At 38.2% G+C, this 21,671-nt stretch overlaps 1 protein-coding gene across 1 annotated transcript in view; it reads left to right on the top strand.

Annotated features, from left to right (window-relative positions):
- TAFA5 (TAFA chemokine like family member 5) overlaps positions 1–21,671 on the top strand; it is a 435,064-nt gene that overhangs the window by 336,740 nt on the left and 76,653 nt on the right. The window contains exon 4 of the mRNA XM_067289975.1: positions 18,695–18,822. Coding sequence (XP_067146076.1) covers positions 18,695–18,822 — 128 coding nt within the window. The remainder of the gene's footprint in view (positions 1–18,694; positions 18,823–21,671) is intronic.

Here is a 21,671-nt window from a genome sequence, read left to right as displayed (position 1 = left end):
CGTCATGCACACTGACATGGGTGGTTGCTGCACAGATTTGAGTTGCCTGGGAAACCCTCATTTCAGTTTTCAACCTACCATGTCAGGGCAAGAGCCTTAGTAAAAGCTAGCATTTGTAGAAACCAAGTGCTGGAAGGTGTGAGGTTGCTCTGTTCTTAGTGATCTGTATGGGCACTTCTTATAGCTGTGGCTCTAGTGGTGGCCGCAGCTGTAGCTCTTTTTCTGGGGACTCAGGTAGTATGCCACATGGTATTGGAACCTATTTGTATGCACCTTATTGTTAGTCTGTCATTATGCTGACTCTCACAAGTAAGATTTTTACTACATCCTGCCTGTGAAAAGATAAGCCACATATGAAGTCATGAGGGCAGGAGGTCATGATATGGAAGCATGGTGGTATGGGATGTGCTGCGCTGGACGATTACATCTACAAGAGCTCAAGCAGCTCTAGGAAGAGTTGCCTCTGAGTATGGGGTAAACCAGGAAGTGTGCAGAGGACATCATTGCTCAAAAGACCACCCAGAGAAGTTCCCTCCACCATGTTTCAACTGTAGAACTTCAAGATGCTCTTGTGCCCAAAGGCTAAGACTGTGAATGAAAAGGAAATTTATCTATGAATGCTCTGGGGACACTGTCACAAGGCAGTGTGTATGTAGCCATGCAAACTTTATCTTTTAATATGTTGAAATGAAAGACATGGGAGATGGAGGATGCTCACTGAAGCTGAACATCTTAGAGACAACAGCCTGCAAAAGCTAATGCAGCCATTGCGTGAATATTGCGAAAATATATTACTATACATTTGGCACAGGGATGTTTTTTATTAGAATAGTGCGTCCAGTTCTGATGTCCACAATTCAAGGAAGCTAGGTAAAAACTGGAGACAGTTCAGAGAACAGTCATGGTGATGATGAAAGAAACATGCCTTGCAGTATGAGACTCAGGAGCTCAATTTGTACTAATCAAGGCATTGATTAAGAGTTAAGAGAACTAGAAATCTCCTGTGGCCTCTTCCCTAACTCTAACTCTGCAATGTAGAGTTGAAGGAACTAATGGCTGTGACTTGAAGTTAGAAAAATGCAGAACAAGCACAAGATTTTTCTAACAGTGACAGCCGTTTTCCTTTGGGACAAGTCACCAAAGTTGTGGTTGTGATTTGAAAATTTTAAACACAGGATTTTCTCTCTGCTTTTCCACAACATTCCTCTAGTTCTACTACAGCTATTGATATGGGAAAAGTGATGAATTCAGACAATTCCTATGGGTTATGTTGTACAGGAGGTCAGAATACAGAATTATGGTTGGTCTTGCTGGTCTTAGAGTCTGTCATACGTAAAATAAATTAACAACTCCTGTATTCACCAGTTGTGTATTTTTAACCTGCCTTATACTGTCTTTAGCTTTAACAAGTCTTTTCTTTTTTTTTTCCTTAATTAAGTTCACACATTTTAATAATGTGATATTTTATTTACATAGTTTTACGTGGAATTGACTTCTGCTTTTATTTGTTGTATTAGGATCAACTGTTGCAGTTAGGACATGAACTGCAGGCATTGCATTTTTTCTTGTCATGCCCACAGATTTTGAATTTTTTAGCTTCTGAGAATAACTGTAATTTTCCTAATTGTAAGATGTGTTTCTGTGTGCATATAAATAGAAAAGTTTTGTGAATGAAATATCTCAATACTTAATAAACACAAGCAGTTCTGGATTTAGAGCTGATTTAAATCGATTTCATTTTTTCAGTGGAATTATTTTGGTTTATGCCAGTTGAAAAAAGAAATGAATACTCTTTATATTGGTAATGATAGCCATTAAAGTTGCATCTTGTTCTAGTAGTTTGCTAGAAGAAATCACAGGGGATGTAAAAGTAGAGCTCTTAAAAACTGTTTGGAGAAGTTTGGAATTATACTTCAGTGATTCTTACTGTAGAATAGTCATTAAAAATTACATTTCTGCAAGCCTTTGATGTTAAATCAGACTCAGTAAAAATGTGGAGATTTTTTCTAACCAGGGCTTATTTTTATCCCCTGTACTGTTCAGACATTTCTCTGTACATTATGTTAAAAAATATCTTTCAAAATCTTTCTTCCAGGTTACTACTGGCCCACAGTTTTAAATAGTCAATTTGATAATGAGTACTTCTTTATTTATTTGACTGCCTGAGTTAGGGTCATAGCTAACTTCCTGGACTAACTTTGACTGATGCATGAATCCTGAAATGCTTAAAATGTCTTCCTCTGGTATGTACCTTTGGCAACATACCCCACTGCAAGAGAAGCAGACAGACTTGTGTTCATCACCTTACAAGAAAATGTTAAGTTATACTAAAATTTCACTTCATATCTTAAAGAAACTCAGTGATGTATGGTCAGAGTATCTAAGGGAAGTTCTGAGTTGAAGGCCCCTGACTGCACAAACAGCTATGAAAGCCTGAGCTCCTCACATTAACAAAACAGTACAGGGAGGGATGCAGGTTTAGGAGATATTCTCAATGCCAAAAGTGTTATCTTGCTGTTCAGCTAATATGTGTGGTCACTGTGAAAAGCAAGCTAGAGGCTACACATTTTGTAGAATGTATCTACTACACATATACTTATATGCATGAATAGTTGTCATGACATATGTATTAACTTTCTCAAAAATATATGAAATTGTAGGATTAAAAGTAAAAGAACAAACTAAAGAATACCCAGAGAAGCTGCCAGGGAGATACAAGTTTCCATTTTGTCTTCGTTTTTTTAATAAAGATCCAGAAAAAAAAAAAATAGAATTCCTCAAGGCAGTTCCTCCCAGGTAAATAAGGTGGTAGATCACTAGCACCCCAAATGAGATAAGATACTGAAGTAGCTTAGGATGAAACTGGTTGTTATGATGTAGAATTTTTTTTTTTCATGTTCCCAGTCTTAACACATTGCTTCACGAGAATAAATATGTTTTCATCTTTAACCTTGTCCAATATTAAGAGTGTTTTCAAGTGAGCCTGACAAGAGCAGTCATGTTCTTTCTCCTGAAGCAATGAATCCAAGTGCAGAAAAAGCATTTGGATGCCTGAAACTTGGGATATATTTAGGAATTTCAGGAATTGAGTGTGATTTCTGTCACAATTCAAGAGTTATTTTGAAAGCTGCTATGGTTGAGAGGATAGATGTTTGGAGAACTCTCCTGAAGTTAATATAATTAAACATGTATTTATTTGCAAGAGTAGACAGGAATAAGAATGCATTAGACAGGCTCATGTGGTATGTGGCTGTGCTAATGTGGGCAATGGCCTAACTTAGACTGAAATAGATTTTCCAAAGAACTAAGGACAAGACTCAGCCCCTTCCACTCTAAGTACAACATTTGCTTCATTGACTTGCTTTACCTAACATAAACATGTGCATCAAGAAAAAAATAAATAAATAAACAAAACACTCACTGCATATGCTTTTGCCCTGGGGAGTAAATTGGAGAACTTGACAGATACTAGTCACGTTGCTCAAACCCTACAGAGGGGCACTCACATACTGCAGGGCTGCGTGCTGTATAAGAAGCTGAATGGAATACAATAGTATATTAGCAAATCAGGCTTATTCATGGAAGATTTCATATTTGGTGGGGGAGAAAAATGTGATGTATGTGTGACATACCTCTTCTCTTCAGGAAGTACTGTCTGTGAATAGAAATCCTTGCAGATTCTATTATCCAGTGTTGTTGTATGTATTTTAGGCACGGAAAAGTAGATCATATAGATGATTTTTGTATAACAGATAGAGGAAGGTGCAGTAGGAAAAATTAAGACATTAGTTTTCTTTTCTGTTATCAGATTCCTGAGGCAGTTGTATGTTCACACACTTTTATGAAGTACTAATGGCAAACGCAGTGGTTAATGATGTATACAGGACTCAGGCTGAATTATATCTGAGACAAAAGAATATGTGATTTGTGATATTTGTTTTTCTGTGTCCTTAATTTTTCTGTGATTAACTTGTGATGCACCTGCGATGCTTTCTGTTTATTACAGAAACACAAAGAATATTTTTGCCCAAACTCACAGTACAAAATCCTTAAAAAGAAAAGGCATCTTTAAGTACAAATGCATGAACCCTTTTTAAAATGCTATCAATTTAGATCTATTATGGCAAATTCTCCTTGGGATAATTTACGGTATTATGGCTATTGTACCTCTCAGGGGATCAACAGAGAAGTTAATTGTTCCTCAGAGATGTACAATTTCCACCCTTCACCCCTCAATCAACAGCTTGCAAAGCAGTAACTGAGAAAATGTGGGGAAACATTGACGTGTTTTAAGTGATTTCTTGTAGGAACAGTTGATTCTAGAAGGTACGAAATGCGAGGTTACTGCTGGTGCAGGGTTTTTATATGTCCCTCTGGCTACTCGCAGAGACAGGAGCTGAGACTAGACTCATTCAGGTCTGATGCACTATAGTAATTTCTGTGTTGCTTAGCCATAGCCTTTGTTATTCTGGGTCAGTTAATCAACACATTAGGAGCTGTAACCAAGAGCCTATCCATGTTTTGACCAACTGGTAAGGATAAGCTTAGCAGCAGGCTCTACTCTGCCTGCTTATTCAGTGTGAAATAAAGGCACACAAGAGCCTTTGAGGGGTAGTTTCTTGTTTCTTGTTTTACTAGTGTGTGTTACGCTAGCGGGGACTAGGGGTAACTCATTCTAGACAATGATACAGCTGTTAGGGAATAATCAAGTTTATTAACATGTCACAGGGCTGTGTAGTTCAGGTATTTGGAAATATGTGTCTATCTGGTATTGAAGGTGTTTATTGGGCAGTCAGATTGCTCAAATCTGCCCCGTGTCTTTGTATTACTGTAAAATGCCTTGATATTGCTTATATTCCACTATTCCAAAGAGTGTTGTGTTCTGTGTTTTTCTGACCATCTCTCTTTTAGTTACTTCTTTGGCTTGTAGAATTGCCTTTAAATTATTCTTTGGAGGAAGTATAAAAACAATTCAATTTTTGCTTGTTGCTCTCTAATTAATATTGTTGTAGTATCTACGGCTTCCTGTAAAGGCATGGACTTACCTCATGGGGAACTTCAGTGTCCCTGTTAATGCCAATATGGCAACTGGATGTGGTACTGGCAACATAGTCCACCAATTCGTGATATCATGCAGTTGCAGAGTCTCTCTCCTTCTCACCTACTGTTCAGCTTTGGCAATATTTTTAGGCATGGCTGATGTAAATGACTCAAGTGTGATCACTGTGCTTCTGTGCTCTGTCATTTGTACTTGTGACAGAGCTAAAAGTGCTTTTCCTGCCCTTTACAGCAGGGAGAAATTAAGCAAAACTTTCAGTGGAAGCACTCTGCTATTTCTACACAAAATCCTACATCTGGCTGTTAATAAGTAATTCCTGAGAGTGTGAGCTTCCACAAATGTTGCAGATGAGAAAGATCTTTTAGGTCAGCTAGTCCTCCCTTCAGTGGTGCATACAGTAGATTCACATAAGGCACAGCCATGTCACATCTGCACTGAAAGAGAGCATTATTTTCACAGAGCACGAGTGCTTCACTGATACTGGAAAGAAGAAAAAAGACCTTTTTCCTGTAAAGGGTGTGTGAGATGAAGTTGTAGCATGTCTGCATAAAAGGCTCTTTGTTCCTTGCTATTGTGCTAATGGTGCTTTGAATATGAATGTTTTCTAAGCAAGAAACAGGCAATGATTCAGATGAGCAGTGCCACAAAGAAAACGTAAGCCTCACTGGGAGCGAAGGAAAGTCTTTGGCATTTTGGCAGTCTGTTTTTGAACAGGCTGCGTAGACTCAAGTAGTCAAGATCATACATATAATAAACGCAGTACTGAAGCTGTAGTGTCCACTACAAATCTGAAAAAAAATCACATTTACATCACAGAAAAATTGCTGAAGGATTTGCTGCCAATGCGTTCTTTCTGTTTTTTTCTTTTTTTTCTTTTTTTTTCTTTTTTGTCCTTTATACATGCCTCTGCCCCCATTGAAACAAAAGTGAGGCATAAATTTCCAGCAGGCTTGAAGTCCCAGCTAGTCCATCTGTTAGAAATCTTCAATACTGTATATCAAACTGCTATCTCTATTTCCATGATAATCATTATCTCTTATCTAGATTATTTTATATTCATTGGTGAACTTAGAAATCCTTAAAAGATATGCTTAAAATTAATTATCATTTCACCTGAATAGTCAAAATTTAGGAATTTGCAGATTATTCTAGGATACAGCATGTACTGATAATGACATAGGGCATCTGAATAAAAGTTCTGTTTACTAAAGAAAACATACTTATTCCTCTTTTCATGAATAAAGAGGAATTTAAAAAAGCTCTGTGACCATTTTCCTACCTAATACTACAAAGCTAACGTACTCAAAACCCCTCTCCGTAGGTTTCACCTGGGTGCTGCAAATTTTACAGATAGGGATACCTGATCCAACTGCAAACAAACTTCCTCAGCCACTGCAAGCTGCCTGCCAAAGCAGCAAATGGTGTATACTGATGAGAAACAGGCTAACAAAAGTACCCCTAAAGGTGTAAAAAGAAGAGTTAGTGAAGAGTGGATAGCATGTTGTAAATTCTCTATTGAACTTTCCAGCAACTTGCCCATGTAAATAGTTCCTAAATTTTCAAATGCAGGTGAAATGATGAAAGCTGTTTTTTAATCCAATACTAGACAGTGTGTACACAATATTGTACAGTTTAATAAAAATGATTTATATTATTCCCGTACAACTGCAATGGTTAGACAGAGTGTTCTGCTGACCAGGATAAATCATTTTCTTAAAAGGGGTGACAACAACTTTTATTCCTAATATAACAGATGCATAAATACATGCAAACATAGGTGCATACATAATTAGGCAGGCATGGATAGTTAGAAGAACAATTTTAGATCTATTATGTGAAAGTATAGAAATTTTAGTTGAGTGTCCCTGAGAAGACATCTTGAAGATGTTTTTATTTTGGTATGTTGAAAAGGTCAAAACTACACAAACATATAGGTAATTCAGTATTATACTGAAGAGAGGCACAGAAAACTAGCAGTTACGATTTCTTAATCTACAAGCATCTATTTCTCTGCTGCAGGCTTAGTCAAGTAGCACTTCGTCGAGAAGAACCCTCCAGAAACCCATTGCAAGTTTTGCTTGAGTCAGGACTTGTAAACTTGGTACTGCTCATATTGTTAGAGAATACAAAGTTCCAATAAGGCTTGCCCATTGCTTTTGTAAGCTTGAGTTTGCCAAGAAAGCTCTTTTGCAGACAGTTACTATTAGAAGAAACAATGAAAATTCCTGCAGGTGGAGTATTCTAACTTGCTTCCATCCATGTATTTAAAAGATAGGATTACAGATACCAAATCAAGCTAAGTTCGTGGCAGGTTTTAAGCTCTTGTTTGCATCCAATACCAGCATGCAGTTTTTTGTTTTTGCTTTTATTTAATATACTTTTCCATGTAAAAGAAAAAAAAAGCAGTAGTAAGGCGGTAGTAAGAGATTTAAATTTGACCTGATTAATCTTTAGGAACACCTAGTGTTTTGTCAAGCCCATGGCTTTACTGTAGCTGACAGCACACCCCTCAATAGTGCAGGGTTTGGTAGGGGAAGACCAATATACTCCTATGAGAGTTAAAAAGGAGTTCCATAGAAATTGCACTAAAAGCTATGGAACACAGGAGTTTTGCCCTTGCAAATTTTATAGGCTGCCATAAGGGTTTGTAGAGAGGTGATCATTCTCTGTTAATCAGTAGAGGATGTCTTTTTAAAAGTTATGCTGCACCTTGATCAGAAATTATTGAGATTATTACAGGAATTGCTGGGTTAAATTTTATGACCTTCATTATGCTGGAGATCAGATTAGATCAGTATAATTGGTTGTTTCTGTCCCTAAAATCTATGAATCTATCGCATTTCCTGTAAAGAAGAATAGTAAAGAAAAGTAGTTTAACTCTCAGTGGCCTGTCTTGGTCAACTGCTTTGTGTCTGACTGTCTAATTTTTAACAATTTCAGTAGCTGCTGCAGAATCTTACAGCACCTTATTTCCAGAGTTCATAAAGTTTACAAAAGAAAGTCAGCAAATATTATCTGTGCTTTTACTGTGTCCTTTGGCCCAACCAGCCCGCACTGTGCTGCTTTTGACAGAGGTCAGAATTCCAGCTTGCCAGCACAGTGACTGTGGCATATGAACATTTGCATTACCCACCCTAAGAAAGAGGCAGTATTTCCCCTTTTTTTTATATCCCCCCCCCACCCAATCCCTCTGGTCTCTCTGATTTCACAGAAATAATTTTGAAAATGTTGAGTGATATCTTCTAATGATGATGGAGAGAGGGAGAATACTGGCCTTTAAAATACCTTCTGTGGATGTTCATAGATTTGCTGGATGTGTTTCAATGGATAAAGTATTGCCATGCTAGACGAAGAAAGACTCTTTATTCCTTCTAATCATTGGCTATTTCTGTTATAGAGCGCCTTCTTATTGTAGTGTATTTTAAACTGTAATGCATTTGAAGAATTTTTATGAAGTAGAATCTGATGCATCTTTGAAAATTAGGTCCTGTGTGTTTTACATTACATATACAAAGTAAAACCGTCCCCACATTAGCTGGAATTTGGAAATAGATTGCATTATGTGTATTTTTAAAATAGAAACCTTGCATAAAATATAAGGCAGTCATTTGTCAATTTTTTTTTCTTTCAAATACTAAGGCATAAACAGAGAAAACTTTGCTCAGTTTTTGAGACCAGTAATTGCCCAAATTAAGCACAAAAAGGGCAGGGAAAATGTCCAAGCTTCATGTCGCATAAGTCCTAAGAAGGGAACAGTAACATTTTATGTGTATATGAAAAGCAACATTAAATGAATCACGTGTCTTTATCTGCCAGTCAAAAATCATGCTCTGCATAGTTGCGATGTCAGATTGCTTTCGGACAAGATTTGTGATTGACCGGACTGTCCACATATATCACCACCATGTGTAACAGAGTTTCCCATTGACAGCCTACCATTTCAGTGCATGTTGTGTGAATTAACATCTATGCTGTATTTAAACTCGTTTGCTCTCCTGTTGGTGAAACACTGGTAAATGAAAGCAGAAGTCATGACAAAAAGCCAGTTTCCAAGCTACGTAGAGCTCATCACTGCTATGATTACCATCGCCATGGCAAGTTTCCTGGGGAGCTGACAAGGAAATATAGCAAAGGTATTTATGAGAGCAAGTTTCAGAAGAATCACAACTGATCATATTCATTGTATTCTCACTGTGAAAAGTAATATCATATAATTGCCTTTCTTCCTCTTTGTTTTCACCTGTTTTACTCAATTTATTAACAGTTTTCTGAATGTTTATTAAGGCAGCACTGATTTGTGTTAAAATCCCCAGCATAAGCATAGCCTATTTGTACTATTTGGTCAAAACAAAAAGTCACAGGCTGACCCGAAAGAATTTACAGTTTTCTGTAACACAGCATCTAGTCATATAAAATAGGGGAATAGGTTATAGGGGGTATGGTGTAAGTAGAGCCTTGTGGCTGAGTTTCTTTTTCTAAGACTTTAAATTGTTCACATAGGAACAGCTGTTGGTCTCCTTCCATGCTAGTGATCAAAACTCCTATTTCAGCTCAATTTGCTCGCATGTTCTACTCTTACACACATGGCAAAGGAGGGCAAAGTTTCCCATTGCTGTGGGCGCTGACAAAGGAAGCCCACTGTACTTGAGAACAGGAGAATTATTATTTCTTTCAGTGCAAATGAAAATGTCACCACCATGTCACACATAGCAGCAGTGTACATGCTGACACTGGACTTGGAAAGTACCAACGTCAACGAGGGCCAGAGGAGAACCACTCTGCTAAATGCTTCTCCCTTGAATGCACATGGAGAATATTGACTACATTTATCAGAACTGACTTTAAAGGATTAAAAAAAAACTGATTTCATTTCTAATGCACACAGAATCTCACTGCTTGTCCATGCAAAGGATGTAGTGCTGTCACCTGAAGAGTGCTGTTTTTTTTTCTTTCCTACTGACCATGTGCAGAGTTCTCTGAACATACCTAGTGAGCCTTGGTACATGAGCATTGCACAGCTAAAATCCCAATGACCTTAATCCTTGTCCATTGTTTCAAAGTGTTTGACTTTCCTGAGAGTATTGAATCAGAAATTGTGCAGCCATATGTGAAACTGTACGTAAAGTGTCAAGGAATTCTATATTACACAGCTCCAAATGTATCTGCACTCTGAAGCACAGCCTTTCTTCAGCCACTTAGTAAGGTTGGTTTATAAACTTCCTGCTACCCTCCTGCACTCCCTTCCTGCTACCAGTCTCATAATCCTTTTTTTTCCCCCAGCTTCTTTCCATGGCACTAATCACTCTACCATGTACTCTATTACATTTTTTTTTTTCCTCCTGTAGCTGCCAGCTTTGCTCTTGGCACAGTGGTTACCCCAGTATGTGCACATACTTAATAGCTAGGAGTTCTTGGGGTCCTTCTTCCTCCTTTACAGCTGTCCAGGTTTGCCTGTGCGTTACTTGCCTGCATAACACAGGGATGGTGATGAGTATCTGCACAGTACTTTCACATTCTTCCTTTAACTGCAGTGAATCTAGTCTTCCACTGCACTATTCTGCTCATATCTGGAGGATTGGAATTGGTGTGCTTAACAAAAATAACTAAAAAAAAAAAAAAAAAATGTTCCTTAGCCTTCACATTGTCCACATTGTCCTACTGACTTCACTGAATAAGTTGCGTAGGTTTTTGACTTTACTCAGCTGCCTCAATAGCTACTACATAGAGCTGTTTTTGTCCTTGCTGTCCTCTTTTTCCTTCCTTTCTTGTCTTGTTCTTTATTTTCTATTTTCTATTATCTGTTTTCTTGTTACTTTCCATTATATCTCTCCCTCATCTCTTTCCCTTGCGGTTGTCTTCAGATCCTCTTCTTTGGTTCCAAAATTGCTGTCCCTCCCCAGTTAAATTTGCTGTTTTGAGTGTGCTGGCAGCAAAATGAAATGTGATGAAAACCTGATCTCGGAGGGTTCTTTGCTGGCATATCACAGATCAGATTTTTAGTAAATTTTCCTTTGCTTCCAGCACATTAATTGAATACAGCAGAGCAGAACAGCAGGGGACAGAAACAGAAGACACGGAGTCCTGACAAGGACTTTCTCTAGGGGTAGGTGTTCAATTAGCATCCCTTATTAGACGGCAAATGCTAACTACCCACAGACAATGCAGCACTAGATCATTCGCAGATTGAAAACCAGTGGATCTGTACATCTTTGGATATTCGGGCACATGCTGAACTCTGCGCCTGTGCTGTGAGCCAGGCTGCCTATTTAAAGCAAAGGCATTTTGATAAATAGTTAGAAACTGCCAGATTAGAAGAGGCTAGCAGCATATATAATGTATTCAAAGAAAAGTCTAAAATGTGTAGCTTTTATCTGTATTTATTAATCTAGAGTTTCTTGTGTCCTCAGGCACTGATGGTCTCAGGATACTTGTTGTGATCCTGTGAGATCACGTGATACTGTGTGTGTGTGTGTGTGTGTGTGTGTGTTTCTGTTAGATTGCTTTATAAGCAGCTGAAAAATATGTGTTATATTTGCTGAATTACTTTTCCTTGTAAGCAGTTGTAGTAATTGCCAGAGAAAGGCTAGGGGGTTGACGATGAACAGAGACATACAATCTCAAATGAGAGCAATTATAAAGAGAAGAAAATTGGCTGTTGAAATTTAAAATGAAAACAGACATAAGCTGACTGTGAAACTAATTTGTAAGAATTTTTTCCTTAATAGGATATTGTTTCCTTCGTACAAATATTTGAAAAACTGGATGTAGCCAAATGTAAGATACCTATCACTTGATCACTGAGTCACATAGTATTAGGTCTCCAAAGATGAGCTGCAAAGATAGAGGCCAGGTAAATACATGCTTCTTTATACACTACAAAAGGTCAGATATCCTGTCTTCCTGCACATTTAGTCTCTTGTGTTTATTTTTATCATTTGTTTATTTATTTATTGTTTGGAGCATCATAATGAGAAAATTTTGCTATTTGGAGGCACAAACAGGAAAGAAGACAAGAGGTGTTGAATTTTATCAGAATGCTCCCTGATTCTGGATTTTACTTCAGCTTTTGTTTGTTTTTTTTTTTATTTTATTTTATTTTAGCCTCTGTTTTGTGTTCTGGGGATTTGTTATGTATTAGTAATCATTTCTGATTTGTGGGATGTCTTTGGACTTTCCCCTTCCTAAACTATCAGTATGTATTTCTTTTATAGGGTCTTTATGAAGATTTAGCAAAACATTAGGTACCTTCTTAAAATTAAAGAGATGCCTGAATGCTTTGCTAAGTGCAGTGGTTTTAAAGTTGTCTGTACTGCTGTGGTTTATTGAATAAGTTCCTATATAGACACAGCTTAATCGAGCAACCTCTCATGCCACAGCTCAATTTTACCAGACCATTCACATTTCTAGCAGAGGTCCCCCTTAGGCAGCCCTAGCTTGGGATGGTATGGATGATTGCCTAACCTGGAGATAGTCGAGCCATCTGCTATATATTATCCTGATCCTCCCAAATATACATCTTGCATGGTGTAATCTGCACTATTTGTGATAAACCGAGTCTTTTATCCTTTTCCAGGGAACAGATTAATATTGAAGGCCCCTCCTCAAAGCTGGGGAAAGCAATAAGATTTCTCCCCTATTGGAAATAAAGTTGGGGTGAGCTACGGGAAAAGCCTCCACCCCATCATGCAGTCTTTTAGTCTTCATCTAGTTAGCTGGTGTCAATTTGTAGCTACTATGTTGCCTGCAGGAAGAGATCACTTTTTTCCATACATTTTGCCACTTCAGCTCAAGTATCCCTCCCAATCTTGACAGCAAGAGCAGAACGACAAAATGGGTATCTAGACGTTGCTATATTGCTGTTCTTAGGATTAAATAGTCTTTGGTTTAGAGGTCCTATAAATAATTGAGACAAGCTAACTCTTTGTGAATTAACACTACTTCCAATTTCTAAGTGGACCAGAATGACTGCTGTAAAAGGTATCTAAGGTTTGTGATGTTTCCTTGTTGTATAGTAAAATAGATTAATGTTTGGGGCTTATACACTATTACAGTCAAATTGCTGCTCTAAAGACAGTTCATGATTGCAGTGTCTTATTAAAGTGCTGTGATTCACTTTGTGTTTCTGCTGGCCTCTTTCCTCCTGCTGCAATTTAACTGATATATGTTTTTAAAAGCCTATTACTTTGCATAAAATTGTTTTCTGTTGTTTAATTTCTCATATATATGTATTAAAGCATGCTCTCTTTCTGAAGGAAAAATGGGGCAAGGAAAGGTCTCCTTGCTAGTGACCACCAAGAATTTTGAGACCTCAGGTTTTGCTTCCACCTCTGTAATGAACTTGTGTGACCCTGGGCAAGTTGATTAACCTCTGTACAAAATGGGGACAATGATCATCATTTACCAGGCATAGTTAAAACTAGTTAAACTTAGCAAGATCTGCAAAGTGGTTTGGGATCCTTGACAAGTAGACACACACATTTGCACTGAATCAAGCAGAGAAGAGAAGAGGCTGGAGCAAAATGTTAAAATAGTAAAGAAGGGAGGTTACAGCTGAATAAAATGGAAGATGTGAAAAAGAAAAACATGAGGTACAGAGAACAGAGAGGTTGGGAGAGGAGTAGGATGATGGAACCAGTGATCAGTTGAAGGTGATCAAGTAGTAAATGCTGTGGATCCTGCTCAGAGTTAAAAGAGGAAGGAGATCACTAGGATAAAGATGTTTGTCTAGCTACATCTAAACTGATGAACCCAAAGGCATTTGTGAACTTTGGGAATCAGCTATGCTGATTAGCTTTCTTCAAAGTGCAAAGAAAAGGATAGTGCAATAATGTATGAAAATCAAAAAAAGAAATATTTTCTCCTGTGCCTATTTTACATCTTGCTTTAAGAGCTACAAGCTATCACAGAACAAAATAATTGGAAGGAGGACATCCATAGTTATATTCATTTAGATGAGAACTATAAGTGATCTCAGCCCTCACTTAAGAATCATGTAATTTTCCCTACTGTCCACTACAAAGAATCTTCCACTCCTCTACTTCAGGCATCTGGAACTGGCTGATAAACATTAACAAAGGGTTTTTTGTTGTTGTTTTGTTTTGTTGTTGTTGTTGTTGTTGTTTCTTTAGCTTCCTATACTATGTTTTTCATTATGATCTGCTAATATTCATTTCACATGTCAGTTTTCATGTCTAGGAGTACTGTGTGTTCTGAAATCAATCTCAGTATCCAAATGTTTTTACCAATATTCTTATTCAATGAAAAAGTAATATAAATTTTTATTTTATGTCCAAGTTGCTTCTCCAACATTAAAAAAGATGTGTAATAATCTTTCTGTGTTTTAGTGTAACATGTTTTTAGATGGCTGTAAGTTTCTGCATTTACTGCTGCTGAACAAAATTTCTCTCTCTTTTTGCTGTCACAAAAAGTTCATGCTTTTCAGTTGTGAGATGCAGCAGCTGCTAACAGTCTGAACGAACAGCAAATGTGTGAAAAGAAAGTATAGAAAATAAGCTATTTTTCTATAGAAAAGTATATGTTATGTTAAGGCAGGTGCAAAACTTAGTGACAAAACGTATCTAGGTGCAGTATTTATCAGAAAATCATCCAGGATGCTTTGAAACACTTCCAAGTTACACATTCTTAAATTGGCGTATACCGATTGTGGACACAGACTTTTTTTTATAAGTAACTGGAAATCCATTGCAAAATGCTGTATTATACAAAAGAGTTAAGAACATGTTAGCGGGTAGCTTGGCATCATGTCGCTGTAACCTCTGCCTGCCTGGAACACATCTGAAAAGTTTGTATGAGAAGCCCTTGGACAGGCTCCATTTGTTCCCCAGTTCCAACGGTATCCAAGAAAGCAACTCTACCACGTGCCGAGCACCGTCAGTTCCTATTAACTTCGGTTGAAGCAAAGGGGCACAGCCCTTCTTAGGAGACGCAAAGTAGTGTCAGATCAGATTCTTAAGATGAAATTCAGTTCTCTGCAGAAGGTCTGCACGAAGCCTATGTATCATGTAAGTGCCACTTAATTCTCTATAATGGAGCTTGGAGTGGTTTCCAAGAGTCTGATAGTCTTTTTGCTGTCTGTGTGCACAGGGCTGAATTTCACCCCTCATGAATGTACACAGTAAAAATGCACAGATACTGCCTCAGGAAATATATCGTATTCCTTTGCTTTGACTAGTGTAACTCAGTTTAAATTACTGATGAAAATTCTTGATAATATGTTGATAAAATTGTTCTATACTTTGTTCTATATATTATGTATTTTGCTTCACTGTGACATTCTGCTATAATGGGCAAACTGAAAAGCAAAAATGCAAAAACAGACATAATCCCACAGATACGGCTGTGGCCTGGGCTCTAGAAATGTGGCTGCATGTGCTTAACAGAAAAATATGCCTGTAAAAACTTCCATTTATACAAAAGTGTGAGGGTGCCTGCATGGCCTACTCTTGGCAAATGGCCTAGATGACAATGCCTGTTAAGAGGTGAATGTGAGTGTAAATTGTGTGTGTGTGTGTGTGTCTGTGTTTGCGGAACAAATATGCAACAGTGTGTGGAGAGAGTTTGCCCCAAACCGGCCATGTCGAGGAGGAAGGCGGCCATCAGGCGGATGAAGCAGCCTCCGGGGGATTCCCCAGAGGCGTTGGGAACGACGCAGGGGTCAGCTCGGAAAGCGGCGCGAAGGGGCAGCGTGCAAACCCGTAACCGGGGGGGGGGGGGGGGGGGGGGGCGCCGCGGGGAGCTGCCCCGCGCGGCAGCGGCAGTGCGGGGGCAGCGCCGGGAGCCGGGGGGCGCCGGGGCCGCGCGGGGGCTTCGGCGCCGCCTCCGCGGGGGCGGGCGGGGCGCGGGTGTGTTACAACCTCTTGGGATTAGTTAGAGAGGTATTTAGGAATTTGCAAGTGTTTGTTAACATTGTGTGATGTCAAGTATTGTGGTTAGTGCTACTGGTATTGATCCTGAATGTATAGTTCACTGATTGCTGGTTGCCTGTCATTAATAGATTAATAAACCATTTTGATCCTGATTTGCTTTAAACCAGATGAACTGAGTAGATCCCCACTGCCCCCCCCCCCCCCCCGCAACAATACGATATTTGAATTCTCAGGGCCTAAATGTATGAGCTAGTCTATGCATTTAACACAGAAATGTTTTAGATTTTATGTCCTATAAAATTCTCTTGGTGTGTTCTAAATTTGTGCGAGTATAGCCAATACCCAGAACAAGGACTCCGTATATTTGTGACATAGCAGACAGATCCGTTCTGAGAAAGCAACCAAGCAAATACCAAGAGTAATTCACAGAAAAGAGAAATATTTTTTAAAGATTAGTTAAAATTACGTTTCCAGGAAAACCTCCCACCTGAGAGAGTCGAGGCAATCTAATATGTATTTTGGAGTTTAACTGACTATTCAGTCTTTCAGTGATTCTTCATATGGTTGAGTCATTGATAAAAATAGCCATTTTGATATGTGAATTGCAAAATATGTGAATGCAGGTGGATGAGGTTTGCTGTTAATTTACTGAGCTTTTTCTGTAAAGCACACAACTGGATGCATGCCTTGCCTCGGGAAGGATGAGACTATTAGCTGTTACATAGGAGATTTTACCCTTGAAAACTGCTATGATCCGGTTCTTGGTAGAGTAGTGCATACAGACCCCAAGTGCAATCCAGATTTCTTTATAATAGGTGTTATAAAAACTTAGTGGATCTGCTTCAAAAAATTTGTGGTTATGAAAATTGTTTGGGAGTAATTCCTTCAGTGGTACATATTGCCTAATGATCAGTGCAAATTCCTATGTAGAGGCTTGGGAGCTGAAGTGTTTTTTATAATGAAAATCTTAATATGAATTTCAGATTGAGCTTCCACTGAAATAAATCAGTGTTCATTATGTTGCTAGAGCTCACCAGCAATTGTACTGGGACTGAGGATGCAAGTTGTTCACGTCAAAATATTGGAATGGATTTTATTAAAAGACTTTAAATTGTAGTTCTATTTGTTGCCGTGTTCTAGTGGCATTGGGAATTGTATTCTTAAGTAGTTTCAGACAGAGGAAGTCAGGAAAATAGTGATGCTGACTCGCATGTTCAGGTGAGCAGGGACAGCTGGAACTGCCACCAGGTTAAAAAGGCCTGCTTTTAAGCTCCTTGGACCCAAAATTAATTTGGAGCACCATAAGCTTCTTGTACACTTATCTTTCTGAACATTTCCCCTGTGTTTTTTGTTTGTTTTTTTTTTGGGGGGGGGGGTTGTTTTGGCTGAAGATCTGCTGCGTGAGAATGGTGTCACACATCACTATAGGGGAAGGCATAGTCTGTGTCCCTGTATCTGGAATAACTCGGTTGTTCTGCACTTTTATGCTTGAACACACTTACAAAGGAATTAAGGTGGCAAAGCTTTTTCACAGTGAAGCCCAAGACTATTGAGATCATCTCTGAAGGAACTGAGGTCGGTTTTCTATGCACTAAGAACCTTATCTCATTTTAGTCTCAATAAAAGATGCAGTGTTTTGGGGTCCTTGCCTCATTTAGCATGAACATATGGTACCATTCAAGTGAGCACATCTCTGTGTATGTATCCCAAACTCAACACTCTACAATAAACTTTTGACTATAGGGAGAGAATGAAAGAATAATGAAATGTTAGATATTTGTCATAATGCTCAATACTCCACCAGAAGGAACTCAGATACTACAGAGGGGAACACACACACACACACACACAAAAAGAATTACCCTCCCCACTGCTTTCCCCTCTCTGAAGAAAAAACTCTCTGCCTACAGCTCCTCCACAGCTTGTTTAATGCAATCAGAGCTCTGTTGTTCCAAGACTGCTTGCTACATGACCTTGAGGAAATTTTGCAGAAACAGCTTGCCAGAGACACTAGGTGCTAGCAGGAGCCACAAAGCACGCAACACGGTGCCTTGCAGTTAGGGAGCTGCCTGGCGACTTCCTTTCCCCTGTAATAACAGTGTAATGAGGTTTACGCTTCAGTCTTTTCCCTCTGCTTACAGGCTCCTTCCCCACAATTTCTTAGCCTTTACTTCCTTTAATACTTCTTCTTCTTAGGTTCCTCATTCCTGCCCCTAACCATGCCTACTGCTATGATTATCACAGTTTCACAATCACTGCCATTCCCTTGTTCCTTCTCCTTGTTTAATATAGCACTTCTCTCACCACTGTCTCTCATGTCTATTTACTCTGCAAACTCTTCAGGATAAGAAGTGTCTGTTCAGGTTTGTACAGGGTCTAACACAAAGGATCTCAGTTTAAGTTACTTTTGGATACCATAATGATTAGTAATAATAGTAAGTCTTCAGTTATTAGCACCCTCAACAATACTACACCGACTGGAGGGAGTGTGGAATTAGAAAATTAGCTAACTTTTATGTTCTTTTTGCTTACAAGAGGGCTGTCTTGTGTTTTGCTGTTGTTTTTTAAGTTCTGTTTTTATTATGAAATTGTTTGGCACAGCAGGTGTTGTAAATAATTTTGTAAATTGCCTCAGGCTGTCTACATCATAACCTATGGCTGCATTATAGACAACTCTAATGAGAAAGTGTTCAGAGATAAGTGAAATGTGAACCCTTCTGCCAACTGTTTTTGTTTTTCTCTTCCATAGCACGAATTATCAAAACAAAACAGTGGTGTGAAATGCTTCCATGTTTAGAAGGAGAAGGCTGTGATTTGCTAATCAATAAATCAGGCTGGACCTGCACACAACCAGGGGGACGGATAAAGACAACCACGGTAGGCCACTTGTCTTTCTATAGTTCTTCAGCTTCTCTTTCACTGCAGTTTACTGAAAAATAAAGAGTGAGATTTTTAATTGTATTTCAGCACAGATATGTAAAGTCTGATGCCTTATAATTAAATTATGTGCCCAAATGGGCTTGTTGAAATACATATCCATGCTAACACAAAGACAGGAAAAATGTATAATTGCCACAGTTGCTAAAAGGGAGAATTATATACAGGTTTGCTTGAAAGGGACCAGTGGTTTATAGAACACTTATATTCAGCCTGAACACTGTATCTTTTTGCTTTACTATGCAAGAATTTTCTTATGCTGAGGAAGTGTAGGGTATAAAACTGAACACATGGGTTCAGTTCAGCAGGGTGAAAAGAAAGCTTTCATCAGGAACTGGGCAGGAAATAGTTTTGCTATTCCCACTATGCTGAAAAAGCAAGTTTCACAGACAGAGCTTCAGCTTTCAATGAGACAGTAAGTGAGACCTACAGAAAACGTAGTAAGAGAGCCCTTCTTTTAGCTACCTTTTGGTTCTAGTTTGGTGATAAAACCTTCAAATATCTGATGTGGTGTCCTGGGTCCACTTGAAGAAATTGTAATGAAGCTGACAGTGTATATGACAGTGATAGTTTCTGGGGACTAGATTTCTAGAAAATGTTCTCAAACACCAATAATTCTTTGACTTCAAAAAATTTAAAAGATCTGAAGAGGTATAATAGAGCAACATTCTGATAGCTTGCTAGACCTCCTGAAATGATATTTTCTCCCTATAATCTTTTTTTTTTTTTTTAATGTTTACAGGGAGCTTGAACCTATATTTAAATAAGTGCAATTTCAAGAATATTTAATCTTAAACTCTACTTGCCATTCTATCGTAAAAGTACTTATTAGTGAGAACTAAATTAAGGCCCATCATCCCCTGCACAATTTTTCTGTCTGAGCAGGAGATAGACACTAGTGCAAAACCTTTATTGTTTTAGAATGTCTGTATTTTGGAAAATTAGCATGTTTTCACTTTTAAAAATGAAAAAAGATTTGGTGATACATTATGATATATCTACAAAGCAAACTTTATGAATTGTGATCACTGTTTTGATACTCCTGTATTTGTCAGACATAATTTGCTTAATGGACAGCACTGCAAAACTAACTCAGTCTGTGAGGTGTTGCTTAAATATTGTTTGCCTTTAGATCTTTTGCATTCAAGTTATGTAATGGTGACATAAAAACAAAGGTAGAAAATAAGTGTTTGAAATAGTAACAGCAAGTTCCAAGGGCAAAGAGACCTAATATTACTATAACTTCGGCATACCAAAAATAGTATCTTAAATCTCATTAATTCAGGGGTATTTTCTATACCAAAGGTAAAGCAGAAAACTCATGTACTGTGACACATTTCCAACGATCCTTACAGTTCTTTATTTGATGTTTTATGCTAATGGTATGACTGAGTAATGTAAACAAGCAGAGGATCTATGCTTCAGTATCTGTCTTTAACAAAGTGATTCAGACTCAGTTTATATCCTGTCAGATTTAACACCAGAAGCCCGATTCTGAACTCTTAGTTGTTTGTGTAGCTCTTTATTACTACTGACATGAATGGAATTAGTCATGATTTTGATTAAGATAAATAAAATCATAATCATGCCTCATCTTGGTAAAATTATGGCTATGGCAAGTGCGATATTACTAAACAGACTCTATCCTACACGGAGACATGGTTGTCATTGGTGAGGAGAGGTTCAACCCAAGAACCAACTGTAGAGCAGCTATGAGCGTAAGCCCTGATGTAATTGAAGCAGCTTTCAACAGTTGGTATCACATATACAAACATACAAACAAACACACATAGTACTTTTCAGTCAAGCCAAACTAGCAGCTCAGAGTGTTTCAAGAAGCTCTGAATCCAGAAAGAGGGTATGTGTCGGGGGGAAACAAAATAAGAAACAGCCCAAGCTGTAATACACTATTACTAAAATCAGAAATGTGCATTTGGTCTGTTGCTGCTTGGTTGAAGGGTAAGGGAAGTTTTGGAAAACTGTGTCTTACATTAACCGTATGAAGTGCATGACTTTGATAAAGCCCATTAAAGAAAACACACTAAACAGAAATACCAAGAGACGTTATTTCTTGTAGCAGTATTCTTGGGCCAGCAGCTGCTGTTGAAGTCAGGTAACTTCTCTTTCTGCTCCTAATCAACATACCTGAGTTGCTGGGACAATACTGGCATCTAAGCATAGCAGAAAGGGTTAGCAGTATTCTGGGAAGGGCCAGAAAAATGGTCAGCAGGAACCATGGGGTAATTAATGGCCAAATATATTAAGTGAATTACTACACATTAAATGTCTAATATTCAGTGGAAATAATTCTTGACCACATCTCCAGTGACAGAAGGATGCAATCCTTAATTTGTTAACTTTCGATTTTGCCACACAGTTGTTAATGTAATATTTGCAGGCCTTTCCTGCTATTGTTAGTTTGTATCTTGAAGATACTTAGCAGTAGATCTTGCATTATCATAGGGATGATATGTAATGTAGCAGAGATATCACTGTTTGGTAAATGCTGAAGACAATCATTTGCTACCCATGCTAAAGGCAGAACAGTACTGAACTCTGATGGACTGAGAGCAGCTGTCGTGACAATACCAACTCTTGCATTCATTTCAGATGCCTGTGTCAAAGTACAACTTTTTAAGTATTGGGATTAGAAGTAGCACATGAAAAGGTAGTACTAGTGGAGATCCTGTCTGGGAGATAAGTCCCTTTTCATGTGAGAATATACTTTAGGTCATAGAGTTAAATGTACTTCTGCCAAAAAAGGAAGAAAGAAGATTCTCTTTCCATAA

This window comes from Apteryx mantelli, chromosome 1, assembly GCF_036417845.1.
Source record: "Apteryx mantelli isolate bAptMan1 chromosome 1, bAptMan1.hap1, whole genome shotgun sequence".
NCBI lineage: Eukaryota > Metazoa > Chordata > Aves > Apterygiformes > Apterygidae > Apteryx > Apteryx mantelli.
This window is presented reverse-complemented; position numbering and strand designations above follow the sequence as displayed.